Here is a 24,131-nt window from a genome sequence, read left to right as displayed (position 1 = left end):
AGTTCATACTTTTGAAAGGACACTCAAAATGAGTATATACTGTTCAGCAGCCTAGGCCAGTGGTGTTAAGTCAGCGTGGGTGAAGGAAAGGCCATGGTGTTGCCTACATGAATTTAAGTAAATCCTTTCCCACTTCTTCCTCCTGGAAAAAAAATACCTGCTTATGGCCCAGATGGGTGTATTTTTTACTCAGGGGAAGCCTGGGTGGTCAAGAGTTACACTCTAAAAGGCCAAGTCCAGAGAGTGGTGATGGGTGAAGTTAAATGCAGTTGGTACTGATCATAAATGGTATTCTCCAGGGCTTAGTATTGGAGCCAGTCCTGTTTGACATCCGTATTAATGATATGGTCACAGGGATTGAGTGTACCCTCGGTCAGTTTATAGATGCCATCAACTTGAAAAGGAGTGTTCATTTGCTGGAAGGTAGGAGGGCTCTATAGAGGCATCTGGACAGGCTGATTGATGGGCTGAGGCCAGTGGTGTGAAGTTCAACAAGACCTAAGCCCCGTTTTTGGGTCACAACAATGCCAAGCAGTACCACAATCTGGGGAACAGTGACTGAAAAAGGAGCTGGGGGTGCTGGTCAACAGCAGCTGAACATGAGCCAGGGTGTGCCCAGGTGGCCAAGAAGGCCAGTGGCATCTTGGCCTGGATCAGCCATGGTGTGGCCAGCAGGGCCAGGGCAGGGATTGTCCCCCTGTGCTGGGCACTGCTGAGGCCACACCTCGAGTGCTGTGTCCAGCTCTGGGCCCTTCCAGAACAACTCCAAGAAAGACATTGAGGGGCTGGAGTGAGTGCAGAGAAGGGCAACAGAGCTGGGGAAATGATGATATTTACTGAGGGAGCTGAGAGTGTTTAGCTTGGAGAAAAGGAAGCTCAGAGCACACATTATTGTTTCCTGTAATTACTTGGAAGGAGGATGTAGGTGGGATTGGTCTCTTCTCTGAAGGAGCAGTTGATAGGAGAAGAGGAAATGAGTTGGATATTAGGAAAAATTTCTTCACAGGAAAGGGTGTAAAGCATTGGAACAGGCTGCCTCGGGACGTGGTTGAGTCTCCATTCCTGGAGATGTATAAAAGATGTGTAGATGTGGCACTTCAGAACATAGTTTAGTGATGGGCTTGGCTGTGCTGAGTTAACAATTGGATTCAATTATCTTACAGGCCTTTACAGTGATTTCTGTGACTCTAATAACTGTTGTGATATCTGTGTAGAGAATCTTAGCAGCTTCCTTTTGGCTGTGTAGAGGTATGATTTAGTGTCTGTTTTAAATCTTTACTGCTAGATAATCCAGGAGTAACAGTATATTGGATTCTCAGAATATGAACCTTTTCCACAAAAAAGTTGTGAAAACACTCCAGTCCATTTTTTCTAGAAGACTGTGTTATTAGCAAACATCACACAGTGTTTTCAGGATTGAGTCATAGTTTGTTCACCATCCAAATCCCAATTTTGGCTAGGATTAAAAATTAGTGAAATTGTATAATCTTTGTTTGATTAAAGAACCCTAGACTTTACTATAATAAACAGTGATAATACTGCAGCTCAAAGTAAAATATACAAACAAGTGAAAAATAGTCTGGAATGATGAAACTTCTTCAAAACTCAGTCTGATAGTCTACCATCCTGTGAAACAAAGGACATAGCAAATCACACTTTGACATGCATTTTAAAGTGAAATCATTGCTTTCCTAAGAACTGAGAGTGTATAATACATTACTCTGAAAACCAAAGCAGTAATGTGTCATAAAATTATGTGTGAGACAGTGTGACATTGCATTGAAGACTGTGTGTAGGAGCTGTTTTTGCAACTCAGTGAAGAGAAACACTTGGCAAAGTATGTATTTATTAAGGAGAGGCTTACTAGATTTTCTTTTATTGAAACTACTGTTTCAGCCAAGAATTCTCCAAACATTACCACTGTGTTAAACAATAAGGATATAGTGGATGTTTTATGTTTTGGTTTTCAAAATGCTGTTAACCCATTGTGGGTTACTTCCTTTAGAGTGAGTTGAAGCTGCTCCTAAATTACCTTAATGGAATAAAAGAATTTGCAATAATCTTTTATTTAATCCACTCTAGCTGCAGTATTTATTCAAGAAGCTACCATAAAGGATTCAATTCAGGACAGTGTTGCTCTGTAGATGAGGAATCTAACTGACAAGTTTTCCTGTACTTTATATGTATAACTCTGATAAGGACTTGTCATATTCAAACCATACACAGGACGAGGATTGTAATTTCTTTGGGGGTTTAGACTTACTCAATCCCTCCCCCTAGCCTCAAATCTTCCTCCTGTGGCTTGTCTTCCTTCTGTTTTTTTTTTTTGTCTAAATTAGATCAGCAGCTTGCATTTTCCTTCAGAATAGTAGAAAATTAATAAAAAATAATAAAGCTGTTACGTAAAATTAGGCAAATAAAGATTTTTTTTCCATCCTTTAGTTTGCAAATAAGTTTTGAGAAACAGTTTCTAGTTTTGAGCAGAAATGCATATGCTTTGCATATGAAGCCTGTGATTTGGAGAAGTACTTTCTTCGATCATGGTTGTGTTGAGTAAGCAGGTGACCAGCTTATTTGAACTGTGTTGAACTTGAGATTCAAGATTTTAAAAAGTGTTTTGTTTGCCTTGAGTCATCTACAGTTCTGTGTTTAGGTGCTCTGATGTTTGAAAGATGCTAGAGGCTGATTAAGATATAAAACTATGTTCTAGAATTATTTCAAACTTCAATTATTTCAATAAATATGAAATATTCAAAGATAAGACCATTAGGAAGTAAAAATGCACATCTACATTAATAAAACTGTCTAATTTAAGAGTGTACTTGCATAGCGTTAAATGTTTAGAGGCCTTTACTCTGCAGTTACTGATATTTTATGTGTGAAACTGCATTTTTGCTGCAAAACATAACAGATGAAAAAGTTATTTTTCAGTTTTCTATTATCCTGCCCACTCTCCCCTCACCCAATGAAGATTAAGAAATACTACTTTGGGGAGGAAAAAACCTTGTTTAACTTGAAAAAGCAGATTAAGTGAAATGTAATATTTGAAGGGTTTAATGACTCTGGAGGTGCTGATACCTTTCTTACCTAATTGTACACCATTCTGGTCTCCCAGAGGATATATTTGTTTCTAAACATTATATTTTTGTTTGTTTCTAATTGAAATTATTAAATATATTGTTCTTTATATTTTTTGCTGATATTTGCATTTGGGATTAAACTGGTAACTACGCCTGAGCTTGTACTGTAATTGTCTAGTTACTGTAATTGTGTAGTTATGTACAAACTTTCAATACTGCTTGTTTATTATGTTTTGCTGTTTGGCAATTAAATCCCTTCTTAGTTGGAATATCCTAGCTCAATTCAGTCTATATTACTTGCTACAACTTGGTTTTGTAAGCAGCTGTAGTTCGATGAGGCTTGCAGTGGTTTAGAAAACCCAATTGCGTGATAAAGTGCTTTCTCTAAGAATGTCTGTGGGCAGCAAGTTACTCCCTGTTATAAAGAAGCTGTCTATAACTGTCCAAGTAGAAATTGCCATCACCTATATCTGTCTTCTAAGAGCAGTAAATATTGCTATTTTACTAAAATTCAGTTGAAGATACTTCTGGTGTTCAGTTTAGAAAACTACATTTTGCAGGTAGCTCAGAGCCCTGTATAAAGTGACAGGATCATGGTATCCATGAGAGCAATTTCTCTCTCATCCCTACATAGGTTTATTTTGGGGTTAGGCTGGGGTAAAGGATTTGTATTTCTTTGGTCTGAGAGTTTTTTCTTCTGTTACATAGTAGTGCTCTCTCTGCTGGCTGTTGGAAGGAGGAGTGCTTGCGATTGAGGTTACACAACCTTTCTGAGTGTCTGTTTTGTCTGGGCTTCCTTCATACAGCATTATTGTGCAAAAACTTTCAAGGCTTCAATCTAGAGCACTTGGTCAAAGTATGTTTTTTTGAAAAGTATATAGGGGCGTTTTTTTTTCATTTCATTACATTGTATTTGATTTTCTGTGAAAGAATAGAGCTTTCAAAGAGTTTGCTGTGATGGCTGCTCAGAGCAAATTAAAGGAGCATCATTGTGTTAAGTTTGGATTCCAAAGGGTTATTCAAAATCTAAACACCTACTTGGCTTTGGAAGTCTAAATATGCAAACCATGTTTCTAATCTGCTAGAAAGAATAAAAGCAAGTCATTGATACAACCAAGTAATCAACAGAAGTAAAAAGTAACTTCATTTTTTAGAGCTGTTTTGTTCAGTAGTTTTTGTTCTTAAAGGAGGGTATGTCCATGTTTTCTTAAAACAGTTCCATTATCTGAACCTTTTCTAACACTCAAGTTAGTATCCCATGTTACGAAATATTACTGTAGATGACATGAATTCTTCTTGTGTTGCCAGGAATATTGAATAAATTCCCTGTATATTGCTAGTTTTTCGGTGCATTCAAGTGGGTCTTTCTGCATTTCTGTAGTACTAAGTTGTAGAATTAAAACACAACTCCTAGCCTAAGAAAGGCTAGAAAACCACAAACGCTAAGAAAGTTCCTTGTATGGACATGAAAGCTGGTTCTAGTGATGAAGTTCTAGCTGAACCATTTTATCAAGTCAGAAGAGAAAAGCTTTCCTGGTGTGGAAAGCCTGGTAATTTCATGGGAATCCTTGAGCATCTTGGTCATGCTGCCAGGGAGCCTGGGGCTTTTTCAGTGCTTTCTCACTCTACTCATATCATCAATGATGGAATCAGATGTTTTTCAAATTCTTGATGGTGTGTTTGTGAGGTATCTTTGAAGTACTTTGATGTGTCTTTTCTCAAACTGGCAAAGTCAACCTGTATTAAGTGGAGATGTGGACCATGGAGGGGGATTGTGATGTTCAGAACCAGAGTTTTAGTATGCCATTTAAGTTTTTGTGCTGTGAAACACATACCATAGGGAAATTGCTTAGTCTCCTATATATATATTTTTGGCATAGTCAGTTCTACTCACTTTAAGTTTAAAGCAAAAGAAAGTCTTTGCTGATAGGAAGATAACTTTTATCCTATTGCCCGTTACCCTGAAAACGGTTAACAGGTGATAAGAAGCTGAGCTATAAGGAATTTCTACAAAATGCTAGTAAGACGTTCCAGAGACAATATTTTTTAAAATATTTTTTTATTATGTTCCAGATAGTTCTGAAAAATGATTACTGGTAGTAATTCAGATGAAAATTTCTACAGAAGTTGTTGATTTTACCTATCAGTTCATTTTCTGGATGTGCACATTAATTCATGTATAAAAATAAGCAACTGTTTTCCTATGTAGGCAAACATAATCTGTATAAATCATGTATTTGAAGTTCTTACTGAGTATCATGTTAACCAGGCAGAAGCTGCTTGAAGATCAATATTGTAGCTTGCACTAATATTACATTTTTTATTCTTATGGTTTGTATTTTTTCTTAGGACCACATTTTTGTTGTTTTGTTTTTGACTCTATTTGAAAGCATTGTTGAGTCAACTCCTTCTGCATCTGTTGAGTCAGAAGTTGAATATCTTCTCTCTGATGTCTGGTTCCAATACAGATTCTTACTTATTTATCACCATTTAGTAAACACAATTGCACATTGTACTCTTCTTTGATACAGCAATACAAAAGTAAAAGGAAATGTTAGTGTATCAAGTTGATTTTCTTTGATTTTCTTTGATGGATTTCTCTCTATTTTATTAGAAAGTATAAAACCATGATTTCTATCCTGTAAGTAAAGGCCAATAATATAAAGGCCAAAACACTGATCACAGGAATGGAATTAGAGGTAACTAGCTAAAACCAGTTGCAAAGTAATACTAATATGTTCTAATTACAATTCAGCTTTTTTAGAGAGGGATTTTTGAAACTGTCAGTTTTAACTAGCTATATAGATAAATGTAAAGAAACCCATTTTCTCCAGTGGTATTAAGGTGTATTTTATTGATAACATTGAAACAGTTGAAGCCCCATCAGCTCTTTCCATCCCCACCAGGAAGTAATGGCTCTGCTACTGCTAGAAAAGAACCTTCTAAAACACAGTTAAGGTTTAAAAGCTATATGCACTAATTAACAAAATGCAGTGAACATTTAAGCTGTTAATAGCCGCAACATCCCTGATGCATAGACCTTCAATATGCTAACACTGCATAACAGTTCTCTATTGTGCATCTCTTTAATGAGGGTAACTGTGTCAGTTCTTTTCTTGCTTCACTACCTGCTGTGTATGGAAATTATGTACACTATTTAGCACTTCCTTTCAACTTCTAAAGTGCATGCATATTACACAGAAGCATTACATCCTGCATTAGGGTAAGGGGCAGCTTTTAACAGGTCTGATTTCCTTGTAGTTTCTGAAGTGCAACTTTTCTTCTTCTAAAAAGCATGCACTAACAGGGATTTTGTTCTAAATTTGCATTTCTTGATTGGAGATTTGCTTGTTTTTCTCTCTTATGTCTCACACCACTTGTAACTGTATGGGCAAAGATCTGTTACAGAAATAATTTTCTCTATAAAGGAGATGAGAAGAATAGAGAGCATGCATCACAATTACAGGCATTGGTTTAATTTCTTGATACTCTTTTTAGTAGCAGATCATAAAGTAGTGTGACAGAACTGTCAAGCTAAACTTTAAAAACTACTTTTTGTCTTTTTTTTACCCTCACCTTTGATGAGTACCTTTATCTTAATAAACAGAAGCCTAAATAGTTTGCTAATTTTTAAACCTTAAAGTTAAATGCTGCTCCATAGCTGCCATTCAATAGGGAATTAATTAATTGGTAGTTGTGAGGGGAAAGGAAAAGAAGACTAAAAAATGCACAATAATGAGATTTAAATTTTAGTATTCTTTAGCTTCCAGCCCTAGGACATAGTTAGTTAGTTAGTTAGTTAGTTAGTTAGTTAGTTAGTTAGTTAGTTAGCTAGTTAAAAACTGAATTCACAATTAACTTCATACACTGTAGTGACAATCTTTCTTGTGATTTCTTCATAAAAAATCTTAGCAGAGTTAATCAGTTCTAAGATGTTGCTGTATGTCCAAGTGGGTACTCAGTAGCTCAGACCTTAGAATATTTGCTGTACAGGTTAGATTACTAATTAACCAAGGTGTTCCTGCCTCACAGCAGCAATTTCACTGACTGCATTTCACTGTGTTTAAGTAATTTCCTAATTCCCTGCAGACTCTGGATCTTTTGCTCCCTTGGGTCTTTTGCAGCTCCAGTGGATAAGGGAGCTTTGAGAAAGAGCCACATACTTAACATCAATTGAAACCCTTTCCAAAAGCTGAAGATTATGAAACAATTGGTGCCCAAATTTGGGAACTCTACTGAGGCCTTATTTGGAAATTTTCTTAATTGGTGCTTCAGAGGAAGCATTGTAAGGTTTTTAGATGGGCATAAAGTAGATGATAATTTTTAATTTTCTTATTCCTGGAAAAAAGTAATCTTAAAAAATTTATTTAAGTCATATGCTTTAAGGTTTACTTTGTAAATACACTTAACTTAAGTGAAAGTTGAAAGTAATTGCTTTATTAAAATGGCATGTGAAACATGCTGAAAATACAGAAATTATATCCAGTGCTCAAGAGTAGCCTGAATTTTGGCTTTCACCTCAGATGTGAAGACCTCATCCTGAACTGCTGGTTAAGGCTCTTGGTGTCCATGATCAAAATTGCATTTTATAGACTATAAATCATCTGTAATGAATAATTCACCAAGATATTATTGAAATACTGTGTTTAGCTTTGCAAGGCAATCTGCTTTACTGTGGCTTATGCTAGGATTATATTATAAATACTTCAAACTGAATAAATTATGTTTGAAAAACATGCCATCACTGAACTACAAGTTAACTACAATATGTTATTTATTTAATAGTATATACAAAATTGAACTAATGGGGGGAATAGATACAAAATTCTTTATCCTAGGTAGTGTCTATCTGCTAGTACTTCTGTCTGCTTTCTTTCAAAGCATTTTCTGCCTGTAAGAGCAGTTGCTTATGGTTGTACAGCAGGGAAGTGTTACCATAATGTAAATTATTCTAAGATTAATCAGATTGTTTAAATTGTTTGGTTACCCTTTTTCATTTTCTAAATGCAAGTAAACTAAGACTGCCTCTTCTTTGATTTGAAAGTCTGTCATATAAAAATGTGGCTGTAGTCTTATTCTTCACTATTTGATTTTCTTGCATGTTTTTTAATCTGAGCATTTTGAAGTTTTAGTAGAGTGCTTGAAATCCGTGCACTGTAGAAAACTGTGTTTTTAAAGGGCCTCATGAAAAGACCTAGCCACTTTCCTGTGTGTGCAAGCAAAAGATTTGCTTACATATGGTTTGGATGAGCTCTAGAAAATACACTTTCTCTAAATATTATTGGGTTAGAATAAGAAGTAATTTGCAAGGTCATCTGTAATTCAGACTTCTTTCCATCTTGTTCAAGTAATCATGCTGTTTGTCATTTTGTCAGTTTGAAGAACATCACATCTACACTGAATTCTGAGTACTAGTAGCAACATCTATTTTTATGAAATACACTCTTTGCCCCTGACTGCCCCTGCTTTCCTCTACTTAATAATGATTTTCTTAAGAGAGATATATAGATAAACCAAAGTGTAAACCCATTTGATTTCCTTTCTTTTTAACATCTTTTATTTACCTAGACAACATCTACACAGCGAAGACATACGGTTACAAGAAAAAAATACAGTATTAATAAAAAATACATTTTTGTTCCTTGCAATTGTTTCTTGGCAGAAAAATGATACTGAACAACAAATAGCCTGTCTGTGCTGAAAGTGGGACTTAGGTGTTTCAACTGTTTCATTTTTAAGTTTGTAAAATGTTGTTTACTTGTCTATCAGAATGCAGGCTAAATGGTTGGTATTTTTGGCAAGTGTGTTAAGAAACATGCCTCTCTGTTCTGAGTCTTGTGAGGGTACTGAGAAGTGAAAATCATAGATTTTTTTTTTCTTTTCAGTGTTTTAATTTAAACTAACAAAAGCATAACTCAGTAGCTTTTCCTATAACTTGCCTGTAATCACTGTTATAAAAACCAGTTTTTTGTGACTTTTGGAGGAGATGTGACTAGAAAACTTGAGGATGCATTCCAAACTTCAAGTGAAGTGTTTTAAAGACATGAAAGAAGGGCAGGTGAGAAGGATGTTTTCTACTTATTGTTGTGAAGTCGTGTTCCAGTCTTTATTGCTCTTTCCTAGTGTTTTTCTCAAATCACAGATTCAAAGAGATGCTGTTTTAGTGGTGTTTGGAATGTATTATGCCATTTTATTTGAAGTATCTCATACGAGCAAGTATAGAATAATATTAAGCATGTAAAATATTGGGGAAGTGTAGTGAGCCATTGGAGCAGGGCAAAAGGGAAGTTCTCAAGGAGTTTTTGCAACTGTGGTGAATGCTCAGACATCATGGTTGCTATAGTATTGCCTCAGCTGTGAATTACAAACTGATGGATAAAAGTGCTGAAGCTACCAGTGCTTGTTTTGGATGCTGACCCTTCCTTTGCATGATGGCAGTCAGCAATCTAAGAAGTATTATAGTGGACTTAGCTTGATTCCAGTAACATGATGGTTTCTGCTTCTGGTAGAAGCAGAAACTTTTCTGCATTTTGAGTTTCTCTTTAGTATTTTACAAAGCTGCTTATGAAAAAAGATTTTCTTTAAATGCGAGCCTTCATGAAATATTTGTTATTATCAAATTCTGTTTCCTGTTTACAATGTTCGGTTTTCTTTTTAAAAATACAGTTCTTTAGGTGGTTTATTTTTAGCTTCTTTATTAATCATTCTGCAGGATGGTTGCATGGGAGAATATCTTATGAGTAATACCATGTTGTTCATCATTTACTGTGATAATGCAAAATGATTGTCAAGTCTGAAAGAAAACTGTATCCTCTGTGATGCAAAGTTTCCCAAGGGCAAATATGCTTTTTCCCCTTGTTTTGTTTGTAGCTGTTAGATAAATGTTGTCTGACCATGTTTAGTTCATTCTGCTCCGTTTTTCCATTTGCAGTTTACATAGCAGATTCTGTTCTCTTGCATTTCCTTCAAAAATATTGTATTGAAATGTAGAAACATAAATGTTCTGATCCTGACATACAGTTAAGCAGCGGAGCATATTAAATAAAAAACTTTTCACAGCAGTTACTTTGTGGGTATTATGAAAGATGTTCTGTGCTTTGATATAACAACTTCTAAATAAAGTGAATTGCAACATGGATTTATAGCAAAACTTTACATAGTTAGTCTGGTAAAACATGTTGGAGGTGGGGAAGAGAGCAAGCTGTTGTAAACTCTTATAAAGTACAGAAATTTCTACTTTCCATTCTAACAAGTGTAAAACTATTGAGGTTAAGTAGGTGGGGCAACCGGAAGTAATTGCTAAGGCCAGTGGCATTTTTGTGGTTTAATAAAGGCAGAAGCTAATTATTCAGTTTTTATTTAAGTGAAATGATGCCAAAAAGGAGGTTCCTGTGGAGCAGCTGCACTCCTTCAGTGTTACCCTAATTTACCACAGACACAACTGTCACAAATAGAACTTTTAAACTTGATATATAGCCACGAAAGTAAGGAGCCCTTTGTCTGGAATGCATGCAGAAGAACTGCTTTATACAAATCAACCGGCAGATGACGGACAATGATGAAAATTTGATTCTTTGAAGTCATAATGGTCATTGAAATGTGTGAAATTCTGGTATTGAAAAGAGAGCGGCTAGCAAGACTCTAAATCCTGGGTGGTTGCTGGAAGCTTGCTGGGAGGTTTCTCTGTGTTTTGACATCAACTTCCCATTACTTGTTCCCTGTTTCCTTTATTAAAAAAAAAAAAAAAAAAGAAAAAAAGTGGGAGTGCTAAACTGTAGGTAGTTAATAGTAGTTAGGTACAGTTTCTGTCTTCATGGTGAAGGAAATGCCATAGAAGAAGCATAACACCTTTATGTACACCTGACCCATCTATTCAAAACCATTTGTTTTCAGAGCTACTTTCAATCATTTTGTCTCTCTCCTTTAATTAGAGAGTTCCATTTCTTGTCCGCTTTGGAATTTCTGCTATTAGTGGAGTACTTAAAAGAAGGAAATTCTCATTTCCTTTAAAAGTCATCTCCATGCTGAATAGTGCTTTCATTGACACTGCCTCTATGAATCAGTTTTTCTTATTGCTGCATACCACATTTCATCTGTTACTGCCCTTTCTAGAACAGCTTTAGGAGGCTTTCCACCATGACAAACATTCTTAAGTAATGTAAATTGTAATAAAGAAAAACCCCTGTTTTTAAGAAATGTTGTGTGATTTCTGCTGTTTTTTAAAAAGGTTGTCCCCTTGAGCTTATTCCAAAAAGAGACAAAATGCCTCAAAATTAGTATTAAAATTTTCTTGAGTTACAAAAAAAACCCCAAAAACAGAGTTTACTATTCAAATAACATATATATTAGGAAAAATGAATGTCAGAATGCACCTTTTAGCTGGCAGCCTGTTTTAATACTGTGAAACAGGGTTATTAATTTTTAGTAAACCTATACAGTTCAATTCTCAAGTCTTTTATATTGTCATCTAATATCTTTAAGATTTTGAATGCTTAAATTGCTAATATAGCAAAATTAAGGAGCACTTTAAAAAAAAAAAGAGATACTAATGTGAAACCAGCTGTCAAAAATATCTTTGTTTTGGAAAGTTGGTTCACAGGTAGTTTCAATGAGAACTTAAACTCAGAACAAAGCACTGAAGACCCAGCTAAGAGTTCAACCCAATGCAGCATAGTTCTTTTCAAGTATTATATTGTTTTAATGGCATCTTGGAGCGGGAGCTTTAGCCCATTGAAATGTCTCTTAAAGGACAGGTTCTTCTGTCACTAGCTGGAGCTGTGTGGATGAAATGATCACAATAGAGTGTTGTAATGCATTTTAAAACTGTGAGAAATCAGTTTGTCTAGACTAAGAGTGCGCCTACAGGGAATAGGAATCTTAGAGCTTCTGTGCTCTTTAGGTGTCAAGTATGTGATAGATGCCAAGCCTTTTTATTCCATATCTTTGGCAACAGCTCAGCTATGCTACAGTACCTTACATGTCTACAGCAAGCAAAAATCAGTGATTTTATGTCAGGACAACTTGCGCTTCAGCAACCAGAAACTCATTGTCCTAACAACTGTCTGTTCAATCGCCAGCTTTTAAAATGGGGAAGATATCAATAAATGATTGCTAGAAGGCATGGAAGCTCTAGCTATAATAAATATAAGCATGGAGAGCTAGCAACACCATCTAGATATTTCAGTTTTGGAAAGTAGGCAGGTGTTAATTTTCAGTTTGAAAATATTTTTATAGGATTAATACTATATTATCAGTGAAATAACCTTGATTTAGAGCCAACTGAGTGCCCAAAAAACATGGCTTGAAGGATATGTCTGGGGTTTTCATTTTACTTTCATCCAGATAAACAAGTCTAGGCATTTCTTTACTATGGTAATCTCACAAATATAGCATTTGCTGATTTTAACCCTCTTTTTAAATTGTGTTCTGTATGCATGGTATAACATTTTTATGATTTTCTTGCATTAAGTCTTCAAAAGACAAAATAGTATATGTCTATAATGTTATATAATGTAGTATCTTTATTTTAGTACTTCCAGATTATCCTGGAAGAATTCGAAAACTTCTAAAACTAAAGCATAAAATTCATAATGGATTTATGAGTTGCTGAGAGTAATAATAATATAAAAAATATAATAATTTTGGGCTATTTTGAAGTTTACATGCCTGAAAGTATTTGATGATAACAACCCCAGTATTTTTGCACATACCATATTGTTAAAGAGCAGAAAAATAAATTTTTTTGTGACTATTACTACATTTTCTCATGTTTGTTAAATACAGAAATAAAGCCTAATATTTCAACCTATTTGTATAAATAAGCAAGCTGAAACATTGAATCCTCACCAAACTTTACTGCAGGTGAAAACTCGTTTTTGTTAAACAAAGCACTTTGCTAATTCAAATCAGAAAAATTTAAGCAAATTCCTTCCTGAACTGCAGTTTAAGCTTCAGCGGTGAGAAGTGCCAGTCTGTCAGAAAGTATTTTTACATAGGTGTTGCCACATTCTGGTTGCTGGTATTGCTTCTCTTTCATGTCACTGCTAGACTCATATTAAAATGACTTGGTCCTAACGAAGGCATTTATAATGGAATTGTTAAGGTACTTCGACAGTTTTTTGTGGTAGTTTGTGTAGAAATGTCAGAAGTTGGAAAGCTAGTGTGGATGCTTGCTTGTTGCCCCTGCTGTCCTAATTGCAAATGCAAGTCAAATGCTTTGAACTTCCTCCCTTTTGTAATTTTAAGGGCCTGATCTCCCAAATTTTGTAAAATAAAATTGGAAATGAGCACTACTGCTTTTCAAAGGATGATCTGATGACTGCATCAGGAAGTTTCAAGTTTGCCACAAAGGAAAATCCCATAAAGTTAGTCGGTACATTTATGTAAAACGACAGTGTTCTATTTAAAGTTCTCATTTCGTTCAAGTCATGGCAATACTGTCAAGATAAGTTCAATATAAGTTTTGCTGCAGTTTTCTGGACTTCGACCAGTTTACTACTTGTTCCTGGAGGGTGGGGAGGGGAAGGGAGGGGAGGGGAGGGGAGAAGGGAGACTGAGGAGCTCCCACTGGCCTTTTAAGTATGTAAGGAACAGGAGTAGTTTAACCTCCTTAGAGATGGATTTGATGTTTGATTTCAGTCTTTACTAGGGTGAACTGACAGGTTAATTTTGCATAATTACTGTTTAGTTTTTAGCAAAAATGTTCACATTAATTATATCAGATGTTGCTGAGGGTAATTTTTCACAGCAATTCTTGTGAGGTTTTTCACTATTTCATGCTTTGTTAAAGTCAGGTAATATTTTTAGGCTGGTTTGAAGGATTTATCTTTGTTCTGTTTATTTTGAAGCCTTATCCCTCCCTAGTAGAGGAGGGCATCCTACTATTGATTATATACAATGTTACAAATCTTTTTTTTTTCTAAATCATTTTGTCCTTCACAAATATACTGAAGAAAGTTACCAGCATCAAATGTCCCTCTGTTGATCTTGAACATCAACAGAAGAGCTGTCAAATGCTGAGTCATGACTTGAAACATGACGAGGTGGTCAACTTTATTTAATAATAAATTACTAGAGAGATAAGTGCTGACTTCTAGCACCTTCTCTGTAGTCTCAAACAATCAGTAGCATATTGTGCAAAAGATACTACCTTCTGCCTCTTCCTTCATGCTAAGGATAACTTTTTGAGTCACCATAGGTGTTGGTGTCTCTTAACAATATACAGAGTTAAGCCCAAGGGAAAGCACTTACACTGCAGTGCATGCTTGGCTGGCAAGTATTTTGGTGAATAGTCCGGTTCATATTTTGGAATTTGTCCATGTTTCAGTCAGCACTCTAATATTTTCCTGAAGGAAGAAGGCATTTGTACTTTCCCACATTTGGTTTAGCTGGTGCAAATTGAAGCAATCCTGACTGCAGCTGTGAACAGGGAAGGATGGGGGGAATGTCCTGTCCCTCCTCTGGCTGTGGCTGTTTCATAGATGGGAGATGAACAAGTTCAGGTAACTGATCCAACAAAATCTAGCTCAGCCAGGGGAGGCAGAATAATAGCAGCCCTGACATGTATCACCTTCAGCTGTGTTCAGCTAAAACTGTAATTTATTTTTCTAATTTTTTTTCAGATTTGTAACTTTAAAAATAAAACATGAACTTAGGTAAAAAGCGGTATTATTTTACAAGTCTCTTATGAACCCTTTTTTAACAAATCACATTATGTTTTTTTTTAGGATATCTCTACTTTAACTGGTGTTCCAGATGAGCACATCAAAACCAGAAAAGTTCACATTTTTGTTCCAGCACGTAATGCAATGCAGTCAGGAGCTAACAATACAAAGAAATGGAAGATGGAATTTGATAACAGGGAGCGCTGGGAGAACCCTTTAATGGGCTGGGCATCTACGTAAGTACTTAGTGAATTTGAAAATACTTTTCTTCTATATTTGGCTCTCACTAGTAAATAAATTTGAAATATTAAATATTTCTACCTGTAAATCTGATTGTATTATAACTGTACTTTACAGTAAGTGGTGGGGTTTGTTTGTTGTATGATTTATGACCTGTTAAGTTTAAAAGCAGATTTTTAAAGCTCACAACATCATCTGGAAAAGTTTGAAAAAGAAGTTAACAACCACACATTTCGGTGATTACACTGTGATGATGTTACTCTGTCAGGACGAGCATCAGGACCAGAAGGTCATTCGTTACATAAAGTAGTAAATAATTCTCAGCTCTCAGTTGCATCTTTTAAACAAAAACAACAATATTTCTTGATTTTTTTTATCCTGAGGATCTAAAATGAGGAGTCATAACTAGTAAAAAAACACACAAGAAGCCCAGCTATTTAAAACATTATTCTATTTGTTAAAGTATTGTCAGTATTAGCATTAAAATCTTTTAAATACATGGAAAATCCAGAAAGGTACTAATCTTAGCTAAATATACTGTATTTTGAAAATGTAATTACAACTTGTATGCATCTAATTATTAATTTTTTTTCTTCATGTGAATAAATGAAAAATACAGTACCTACCTTTCACAGTGTGGTTAGAATTCCTGTAGACCCTGAGAATTATACCAGCAATTCCTCTGACAATATTGTAATTTTGGTTTGGAGCTCCAATGTCTCCTTTGAGTCATATTCAGAATAGTTAATAATTAGATATAAACTAAAATAAACCACCAGAGATTATTTTTCAAACTTCAGAAAATGTGTACTGAAAATATCTGGCTGCTACCATATTAGCACTTATAATCAAAGGACACAAAATTTTGTGAAAAAAACTCTAAAAACCTTAAATGTGAAATAATTTCAGGATGCATTTTTTGAGATGAATTAATATTCCAAATCCAGTCACAGAAATTTTTTTTTTTATATATATAACATAAATGTATCCAGAAATTTAGTTCAAAGTTACTTTGAAATTAGGTCTTCCTGTTGCATTGATATCTCATAAAAATTTGAGAAGGGTCTACATATGTTTTTATTTTGAGGTAGGGAGAGAAATTTCTCACGGGTAAGCAGGCTCCATATAGGATTTAAAAAAAAGTGCTCTGTTGAGAATTAATGCCAGTAGTTTAAAGGTTTTGTGAATTAGTTTATATCCATTCATTTTTAAGGCATGCTTTTTAAAATTATTAGTGTACTAACTCTGAAAACTCTGGTGTTACCATTTGACACCGAAAAATACCTAAGAAGGGTTTCTTCTCTTGAGATTTAATTTCTGCAAAGAACATTTCATTGACAGTTTTCTATTTACTTTTGAGTAATGTAATGGGATTAGTGGGTAAGAGCTCTCTAGGGTCTACATATTAAAGTAGTTTTTTCTCTGAACTCAATATACTTGAGTATATTGGGAGGACCTGTAGGTCTTTCCTGTATTTCTGTCATTTTGCAGTCTTATTTGGGGCTGGAGTTTTTTGCACTTGTTGTTTTTTGGCTATTGGGCTTTTTTAAAGTGAAAATTATCTGGTTACAGATCTAAGTAAAATGGACCCATGGCATGTTTTTTTTTTGTAATTGGGAGGTTTCATTACAAGAATGCCTGAATACATTTCATGGGTACACTTTTTAATATAAAACTGTAAACAAAAAAATGTGGCAAGTGCGAAGTTTTCATTGTATGAGATCTCATAGGAGAACAAAACATGGAATCCTAATTTTCAGTGATTGATAGAACAATTTGGGGGTAGGCATAGTTAATTTTGCAACACTGGTACTGCTGGCACTATCAGGACATCATACTGGACATCCTGAAATCCAGTTTTCTCACACAGATAGCTCATTTATGGAAATAAATCAGAAATCTATTTAGATTGAATGAAAGATGGTTGCACAGTAAACAGAACTAATAATTTCTGCACAATTCCCATTTCCCAGCTGCTTCTGTCCTGGAAGGATTTTGCCATATTTGCAGTTCTGAACAGGCACTGGTCCCTCATCACACTTCAGACCTAAAGCTTCTTTGTTCCTTTTTAGCAGTGTTGAAAAGATTTTTCCAACCCCAATTATGGAAGAGAATAACAATAAGCAGAAGTTGTCACAATATTGCAGTATACTGGGGCCACTTGATTCTCCACTCATGATGGTCGTGTCATCAGCTAATTCTTAGTTCTTAATTCACGTAGATGCTGTTGTAAGAAAAATCTTTTAATATCTTTAAGAGAGCCTATCACAGTGGCTTGCAAAAGTGTAATTTCTGTCTTTATCCTTTTGGTTTGTTTGTTTGTTGTGTGGTTTTTGTTTATTTGTTTCTGATATTTTTATTGGGGAATATATTGGATATATAGTGAACTACATTTTTCCATGTGTACATCAGATAAAATTACACTGTTGTCTTTGCTGGAAGCGAGATTCCCCCTTTTCCCCTCCCCCTTCTCCAGTCACAGGCTTTGCCCTTTATTGTAGAGAGTTCAGTGTATCTTTAGTCTTTTCTCTTCATTTATCCTTCTAGCTTCAAAGAGAGAGCAGTTGAGAGGCAGCTCCTTCAATAGTTTGTTGCAATTTGGTCTTGTCTTTCCAGTTGTCTCCCAGGCTCATAGGCAGTGTTGTCACAGGGAGGTTTTATCTATCTTTGTGTTGCTACAACCAGTATCTAATTTCTTTAAGAGTTAGAACTCTTCTTTATATTTTTTTTCATCCTTTGTCATTGTTCTTAAATTGAGCTTTTATAGCAACAAATAAGGCAATTTTGTATTTTTACTGAGAATTTAATTTGTTTCAAAAACCTTTATGGTGCTTCATGCAGTTGAGGAATAGCTGGTCATCTGAAACTAACCACTATGTAATTACTTAACTAGCAGATTGCATTTTGGAGCTTCATTTTCAGTTGTGGCCTGTGATCTACTTGCTGTGTAGGATTGAATGGGGGGGGGGGGGTCATGTGATCTCACCTAAAGCAGTACTCTCAATATTTTTTAATGTACTTTTCATTTTCTGTTTAATTCCTTCTCTACTCACTTCAATATTCTGTTCTTTTCTGTCCGGGATTATTCTTCGCCTAGCTATTCTGCAGACACTTGGTCTCCTTGAAATATTCAGAATTACCTTAGACCTCCAGATCTTACAAAAATAAAGGGATTTTGCAGATTAATTCAAACAGTCTCACAGAGCACTTACTATAACCTCAGCAAGTGGTTAGACATGTGTGCCTAATAACCCAGTTAATTTTTGCAAGTAGCTGTGAGGGAAGTCTAACACGCTGAAAGAGTAAAACAATGCTTTGCAGAAAGTAAGTGTTGACCCTGAAGATAATTTTTAGAAGTCTGTTGAATGTTATTACAAGTTGGCATACTACTGTGAGCTGTGTAATGCAGCATTTGATTTAACATTTGAGATACAGATACAATTTTTTTTCTATTTCCAATATGCCTAAAGATTGTCATCTGATTACTTACAGAGCTGATCCTTTATCCAACATGGTTCTTACTTTCTCTACTAAAGAAGATGCCATTGCTTTTGCTGAAAAAAATGGTATGTATTGTGTGTATGGGCTATGAGAGGTTCATCCTTCATAGGCAATCTTGATCTCAAAGTATTAACAGCAGAATAAGTACAGGATAAAGTACCTTCCCTCTGTTCTGCAGAGTTGGTAGACTAGTGTTCTACATGGAGAGAAGGAAAATGGGAAGGGGGGATATTTCCAGGGGTGCTGAAGGCATTGAATTTAGGTGTTTCAGCCATTATTATTATTAAAATGTAATATTAATGTTAAAATTCTTTTGCAACTGTCTGTTTTAAATGGGAGCTGAATCAGACCTTGCTCAAGTCTTGGAGGAAAATTAATACTTCAGATGTATCCCAGGCTTGGTGTTCCATCTGCATGGTTGTGTGATCTTTGCCTGAAGGTTTAACATGAGCATCTCAGTTCTTAGTAAGGAAAACTGTCAGAGGTCCTGTGAATGTTTGATAATTAAAAAACCAAAATTAAAAGACTACCAGGTAAGCATGTTGGACTCCATTTCTGGCTATTTTGCAGCATAGATTTATTGTAAAAGAAACCCGAGAGGATCATCAAGTTTGACTCTCTGGTCCTCACATGACTACCTAAAAGCAAGCCATGTGACTAAAAGCATCGTCCAGATCCTGAGCTTTGAGAAACTTAATGTCCTGGTCACTTCCCTGGAGAGCCTGTTCCTATGACCACACTCTCTCAGTGAATAAGTTTTTCCTGTTGTCGAGTCTGGACTTCCCCAGAAGCACTTTCATTCTATTCTTTGTGTCCTGTCACTGGTCACCAAAGGGGAGATCAGCACATCCCCTCACTGCTCCCCATGAGGAACCTGTAGATTTAAGATGTTATGCCTAACTCTGCCCAGCATTGGAGTCTAAACACATCCACTTGGTGATTATTCTTATTTGTGAAAAAGACAGTAGAAAAGCCAGCGTAATTACTTAATAATTATTAAGGCAATGTTATATCACAGGATATAACATTGCCTTATCTGTAAACTTAGTTAGTAAGCCTTGTATTTCCTGAGAGAATGATGGTGCCACAAACAGTACCCATAATCTCAGCCTTTTGCATATTTAGCAGTCCTTTTTTGTGTTAGCATGAATTTTTTGCTGCTCTCTTTTCTTTTTCTTTTATTTCTTCTTTTAAATCAACTCCATTATCCTTAAAAAGTTAAGCTTGATGCTTAGTCCCTATGGATGTTAAGATGATTAATTACATTGAGATAAAGCCAGGAATAATGCACATGAAGTGTAAGGTTCTTCCGAAGTCTTCCCTGTGGTGTGCAGCTTTCAACTATATTAGTCTGGGGTAAACAGTAAAATTCCTTGGATAGACCAAATTATGCAAAGTTGTTAGAGGTTGATATTGTGCATCACAAACATGGTAGGTCCATTAATCTGTACATCTAAGAAACAAAACCATTTAATGTTAAATTTACTTGCACTTCTTAGTAGAAAAGCTAGAATCTAATTTGTCTGTTCCTCTTTAAACAGAAATTTTTTTGGCTTGGTAGTACTAATTTTATTGAAAAGTATGTTCTATTATCTATGAAATTGATAGAATCACATTTGCATTGGATAATCTATGTGATTTTATTAGTTTATTTTACTGTTTTATGAGCAAATAAAATTTGAGAGAATTTGGCACTTATGCTTCTGTAGTGTTCATATTATTTCTTGAACAATTCAGCATACAGGAGAAAAAACAAATGTAATGACCTGCTTATGTCATCTCTTTGTAGACGTTATATTTTGTCTTTTCAAAATGCAGACTAAGTTAAATGCATTCCTTCAGTGTAGAAAGTTTATGCCTTCACTGAGTTGTGCATGAAACCAACTGAACTTAGGCTATGACTTGGTATTAATATTCGTAGTTCAATATTCATTTAGCTTGCACTCTTAATTTTACCATAATTGAGATACACTGTACTTTCCTGTAGATACTGGTTTGCCTAACTTTTACTTTCATTTTTTATTTATGTGTATGATATGTGCATAGTATTTTCTGTAGTGATAGTTTCAATATCATGTGTAGCTAGAAATACAAATTTTACATTATTTGGTTCTGCTTTTTAAAAGACATTTCGGCACACATATACACTGGAAGTTAGCTTCATAAACAAGATAGTATTGAGACATATCTAAGTCTAGGAACGCAAATAACTACCGCTCTGTGTTGCTACTGTGTAACCCACACAAATTTTCCATGATAAAATTCCTTAAGAACCTGGAATGTAATTTCTGAAAATTCTAGATATTGCAGGTTGTTTTGGTACAGTTTGTAAACTTAAAATTTCTTTCTCACCTAAGAACTTAAGGAGATGTCTTCCTGCCTGCCCCATCTGATGTGTTTTCTAATGTTAGAGTAGCAGCACTGGATACAGTAACAGGAAACATTGCTGTCCAAAATTACAGCTGAGGATGGTCTGAGTTCTAGGCAAGGAGGTAACATTTTAACTGGAAGGAATGAAAAATTCTGTTGACCTAATTTTTTTGTCCTGTCTGAATCACTGAAGCAGTTGTTTAAAAACATACAGCTTAAGTAACAAGGATGGAGAGTTTTTCTTCTCCACAATAACCTTTAGTCAGGTGGTGAGGGTGTTCTTCCAGAGAAGGTGAAATCTGCTTTCTGTCTACTTGGCTTCTATGGCAGGGCTCTGGGCAAGAGTAACTTCCCCCAGCTTTCATAAAAGTGACCTCTGCTCTCTGTCGTGAACACCTCAAAATGCTGGTCTGAAGGAGTCTGTTCCAAAGTGTGGAATCTATTCACGAATGGTGGCCTCTTGCAGTCATTAGCTAGATGTAACTGACTTTATGCATTTTGGCTATCTGTGGCAGTGCAAGTCATTGTGCTGGCAGTTGCAAATCTCTTTTAGAGGCACTCGGCCCCTCTCCATCTGGTGTATAAAAAGATGAAGCAATACCTTGGGGCTGTAGATTCCATTCCAGCAGCCAAGTGTCTCAATGTTAGGTGTTACAATGCTGAATGTTGCAATACTGAAGTCTGTCTCTGGATCTAGTTCTGGCTGTTTACTCAAGCTTATATTTTTTAATCAGAACAGGAGGCAAAAGCCAGTGTTTTCACAGATGGAAAGAATATGTTTTTAAAGTCCCTGTTCAGTATTTCTTACAGAGAATAGTTAACTTGGAAATTAACACTGGTTGAGACTAATAAACATGAAGAAAATGTTTGTGTGACGTTTGTGAATACGCAAAATTGATGCAGTGACATGACAACTTGTGTATCTTACAGATGTGTAGCTGTATCTTGACTGTTTACTGTGAGCACCTTAAGTATAAAAATTCAGATACATGTTAAGTATTTTAGGGCTTGCAACTTTTAGTTTTAAAACCAAGGAAAATACTGTCTTATGAGTATCACTTAAAACTGCGTATTTAACCACTTCTGGCTTCAACAGAAGTATCTCAACTTTGAGTGAAATATTGCAGCTAAAGAGACCAAACTTCGGAATACTGAGTGCTGCCCTGGCAACTTTCCAGGCACCTGGAGACTGCAATCAATTTGCATTTTGATTTACATAAACACTAATGTCTCCACCTCCTCTTTTCTGACATTTTTAAGCATTACTCTTGCTTAACTATCACATAATTTACTTGTCTTCTATCACTTCATTCCCTTTTCTTTTTACTCCTAATTTTTTATGTTCTTATAAAAAAATGTTAAGTATTAAAGTCCTTTAAAATGTTAGGTATTAAACTCCTTTCTAATGTTGAAGTTTTTTCTTTGCTTTTTGGTTTTTTTGGTCCTCCCACTCTTGTTTTTTATTAGCTTTCCAGGGTCTCCATTATCTCCCAGCCTTTGAGAATGATCTTTTGTATGTTATTTTATGGCATATGTTTTCTTACCGTCTTCATTTCCTGTGCCAACATACACAGAGCCTTAGTGCTTCTGTGTGCTGTGGAGTTGTGGAGCCATGAACTTACAGGACAGACAATCTTCCCTGGGTAGCTTTTCATTAATGACTGTCAGGTTTTTTGCATGGAGGTCTGTAGTACGGTTAGGTCTTGCCTTCTCACAGAATGGTCATTTGCCACATTCATGCCATTTTATATTCTGTTGTCAACTAGAAAGGAACAGATTAGTGGGTGCCTACATTAAAAAAGCATATTAAAGTTAAAGCCTTTAAGTTGGATTTGCTGTATATTGTATGCTGAGAATATAATTCTCGTTGTTTCTTGTCTCACTCTGCCACTACCCCATAACCTCTAGGCTGGAGTTATGATGTCGAAGAGAAGAAGATGCCAAAACCTAAATCCAAGTCTTACGGTGCAAATTTTTCTTGGAACAAAAGAACAAGAGTGTCTACAAAATAGGCTGGCATTGGGTGTGTGACTGGGAATAAAGTCAGCTGTGCTGTATTTATAGTCCATGTATAATACATCTCTTAATCTCCTAATAAATTTGACCTTTAAACTACAGATGCATCTTGTGATGTCTATTTAAAATGGTTTTCATGTCTCCAATTGAACCTGTTACAAACTTCCCTATAAATAGTGGAGATTTGAAGTGTTCATACTTCTAAAAACTTGCTGTACATTCCTATCAAAAGGAATGTTTGAAATCAGCTGCAACTTTAGAGGTTATGATTGATCTTTGATGGTAATTTTATATCTACTATCCTGTTTAAACTTCTGAAGTTTAATAAGTTCAGTAAGCTTTGCATAGACAAAGTCTTTCAATAGAAGCTGGGGTTTTTTTTCTTTCTATACAAGACAGTGTTGGCAGTTGAAGAGCAAAGGGTGGGTATAACTCAAGACTCTTCTGTATAAATGTATATTATATAACTCCTTTCTGCTGAAATTAATACAGTCATTATTCCAGAAGCATTCATGACTAGAAGAGAAAGCACTGGGTTTTGTTTTGCTTATGGAGCAGGTTTAGTCTGAAAGATTAAGATTGTAGTTGTTTCTCTGTGATGTTCTTGAAAAGTGAAACTAAGCCAGTTAAACATTCACAAATGAAGTCAGAATGCTTGAGTGCCTCACACAGTATCAGCATGTACTAATTACATAATTACAGTTCTGGGTATTTTATTGCTAGTTACATGTTTATCTGAATTGAGGTTTCCTGTTGCTTAACAGGAGATTTGGTGATACCATCTCAGCCTTAACAGCAAGTATATATTGTAAGCTCAATTTGTCTTAAATGGTATTAAATTATTAGTTTTAAAAATGCATAATGTTATATTTGAAATCTTTGTTTATATATCTTTGTCTGTTGCTTTATTTGCTTTAACTTAACAAATTATGGCATTGGCACATGATCAGAAAAACGTATTACAAATGTACACCTTTTTCCTATGCAACTGAAAGTTTTATCCCAGCTGTCACAAAAGATACTGTTGAAACAGCTCTCTCCACATAGATGTGAGTAATGGTGTGAGTGCTGTGTTAGATTTTAACAAAAAAGAAGGCATAAAACTGTCCTGTATTGCCCAGGTTTTATTATTATATGGTGTATATTCTTGTTTCAATTTTAACCAGCTCCCTATATGCTAGCTAGCATTTTTGTAAGGCATTTGTTCTGACCCAGTTTCAGCATAATCAACCAGTTGGATGAAGTTGCTATTTTCCTATCA

General features: G+C 35.4%; 1 protein-coding gene across 1 annotated transcript in view; it reads left to right on the top strand.

The window, feature by feature from the left end:
- Nucleotides 1-22,971, top strand: part of NDUFS4 (NADH:ubiquinone oxidoreductase subunit S4) — a 48,075-nt gene extending 25,104 nt beyond the window's left edge. The window contains exons 5-7 of the mRNA XM_050987371.1: nucleotides 14,807-14,979; nucleotides 18,476-18,549; nucleotides 22,763-22,971. Coding sequence (XP_050843328.1) covers nucleotides 14,807-14,979; nucleotides 18,476-18,549; nucleotides 22,763-22,866 — 351 coding nt within the window. The 3' untranslated portion in view covers nucleotides 22,867-22,971. The remainder of the gene's footprint in view (nucleotides 1-14,806; nucleotides 14,980-18,475; nucleotides 18,550-22,762) is intronic.
- The last annotated feature ends 1,160 nt before the right edge of the window (nucleotides 22,972-24,131 follow it).

This window comes from Serinus canaria, chromosome Z (genome assembly GCF_022539315.1).
Source record: "Serinus canaria isolate serCan28SL12 chromosome Z, serCan2020, whole genome shotgun sequence".
NCBI lineage: Eukaryota > Metazoa > Chordata > Aves > Passeriformes > Fringillidae > Serinus > Serinus canaria.
The sequence above is the reverse complement of the archived record's forward strand: the minus strand, read 5'-3'. Positions and strand labels throughout refer to the sequence as shown.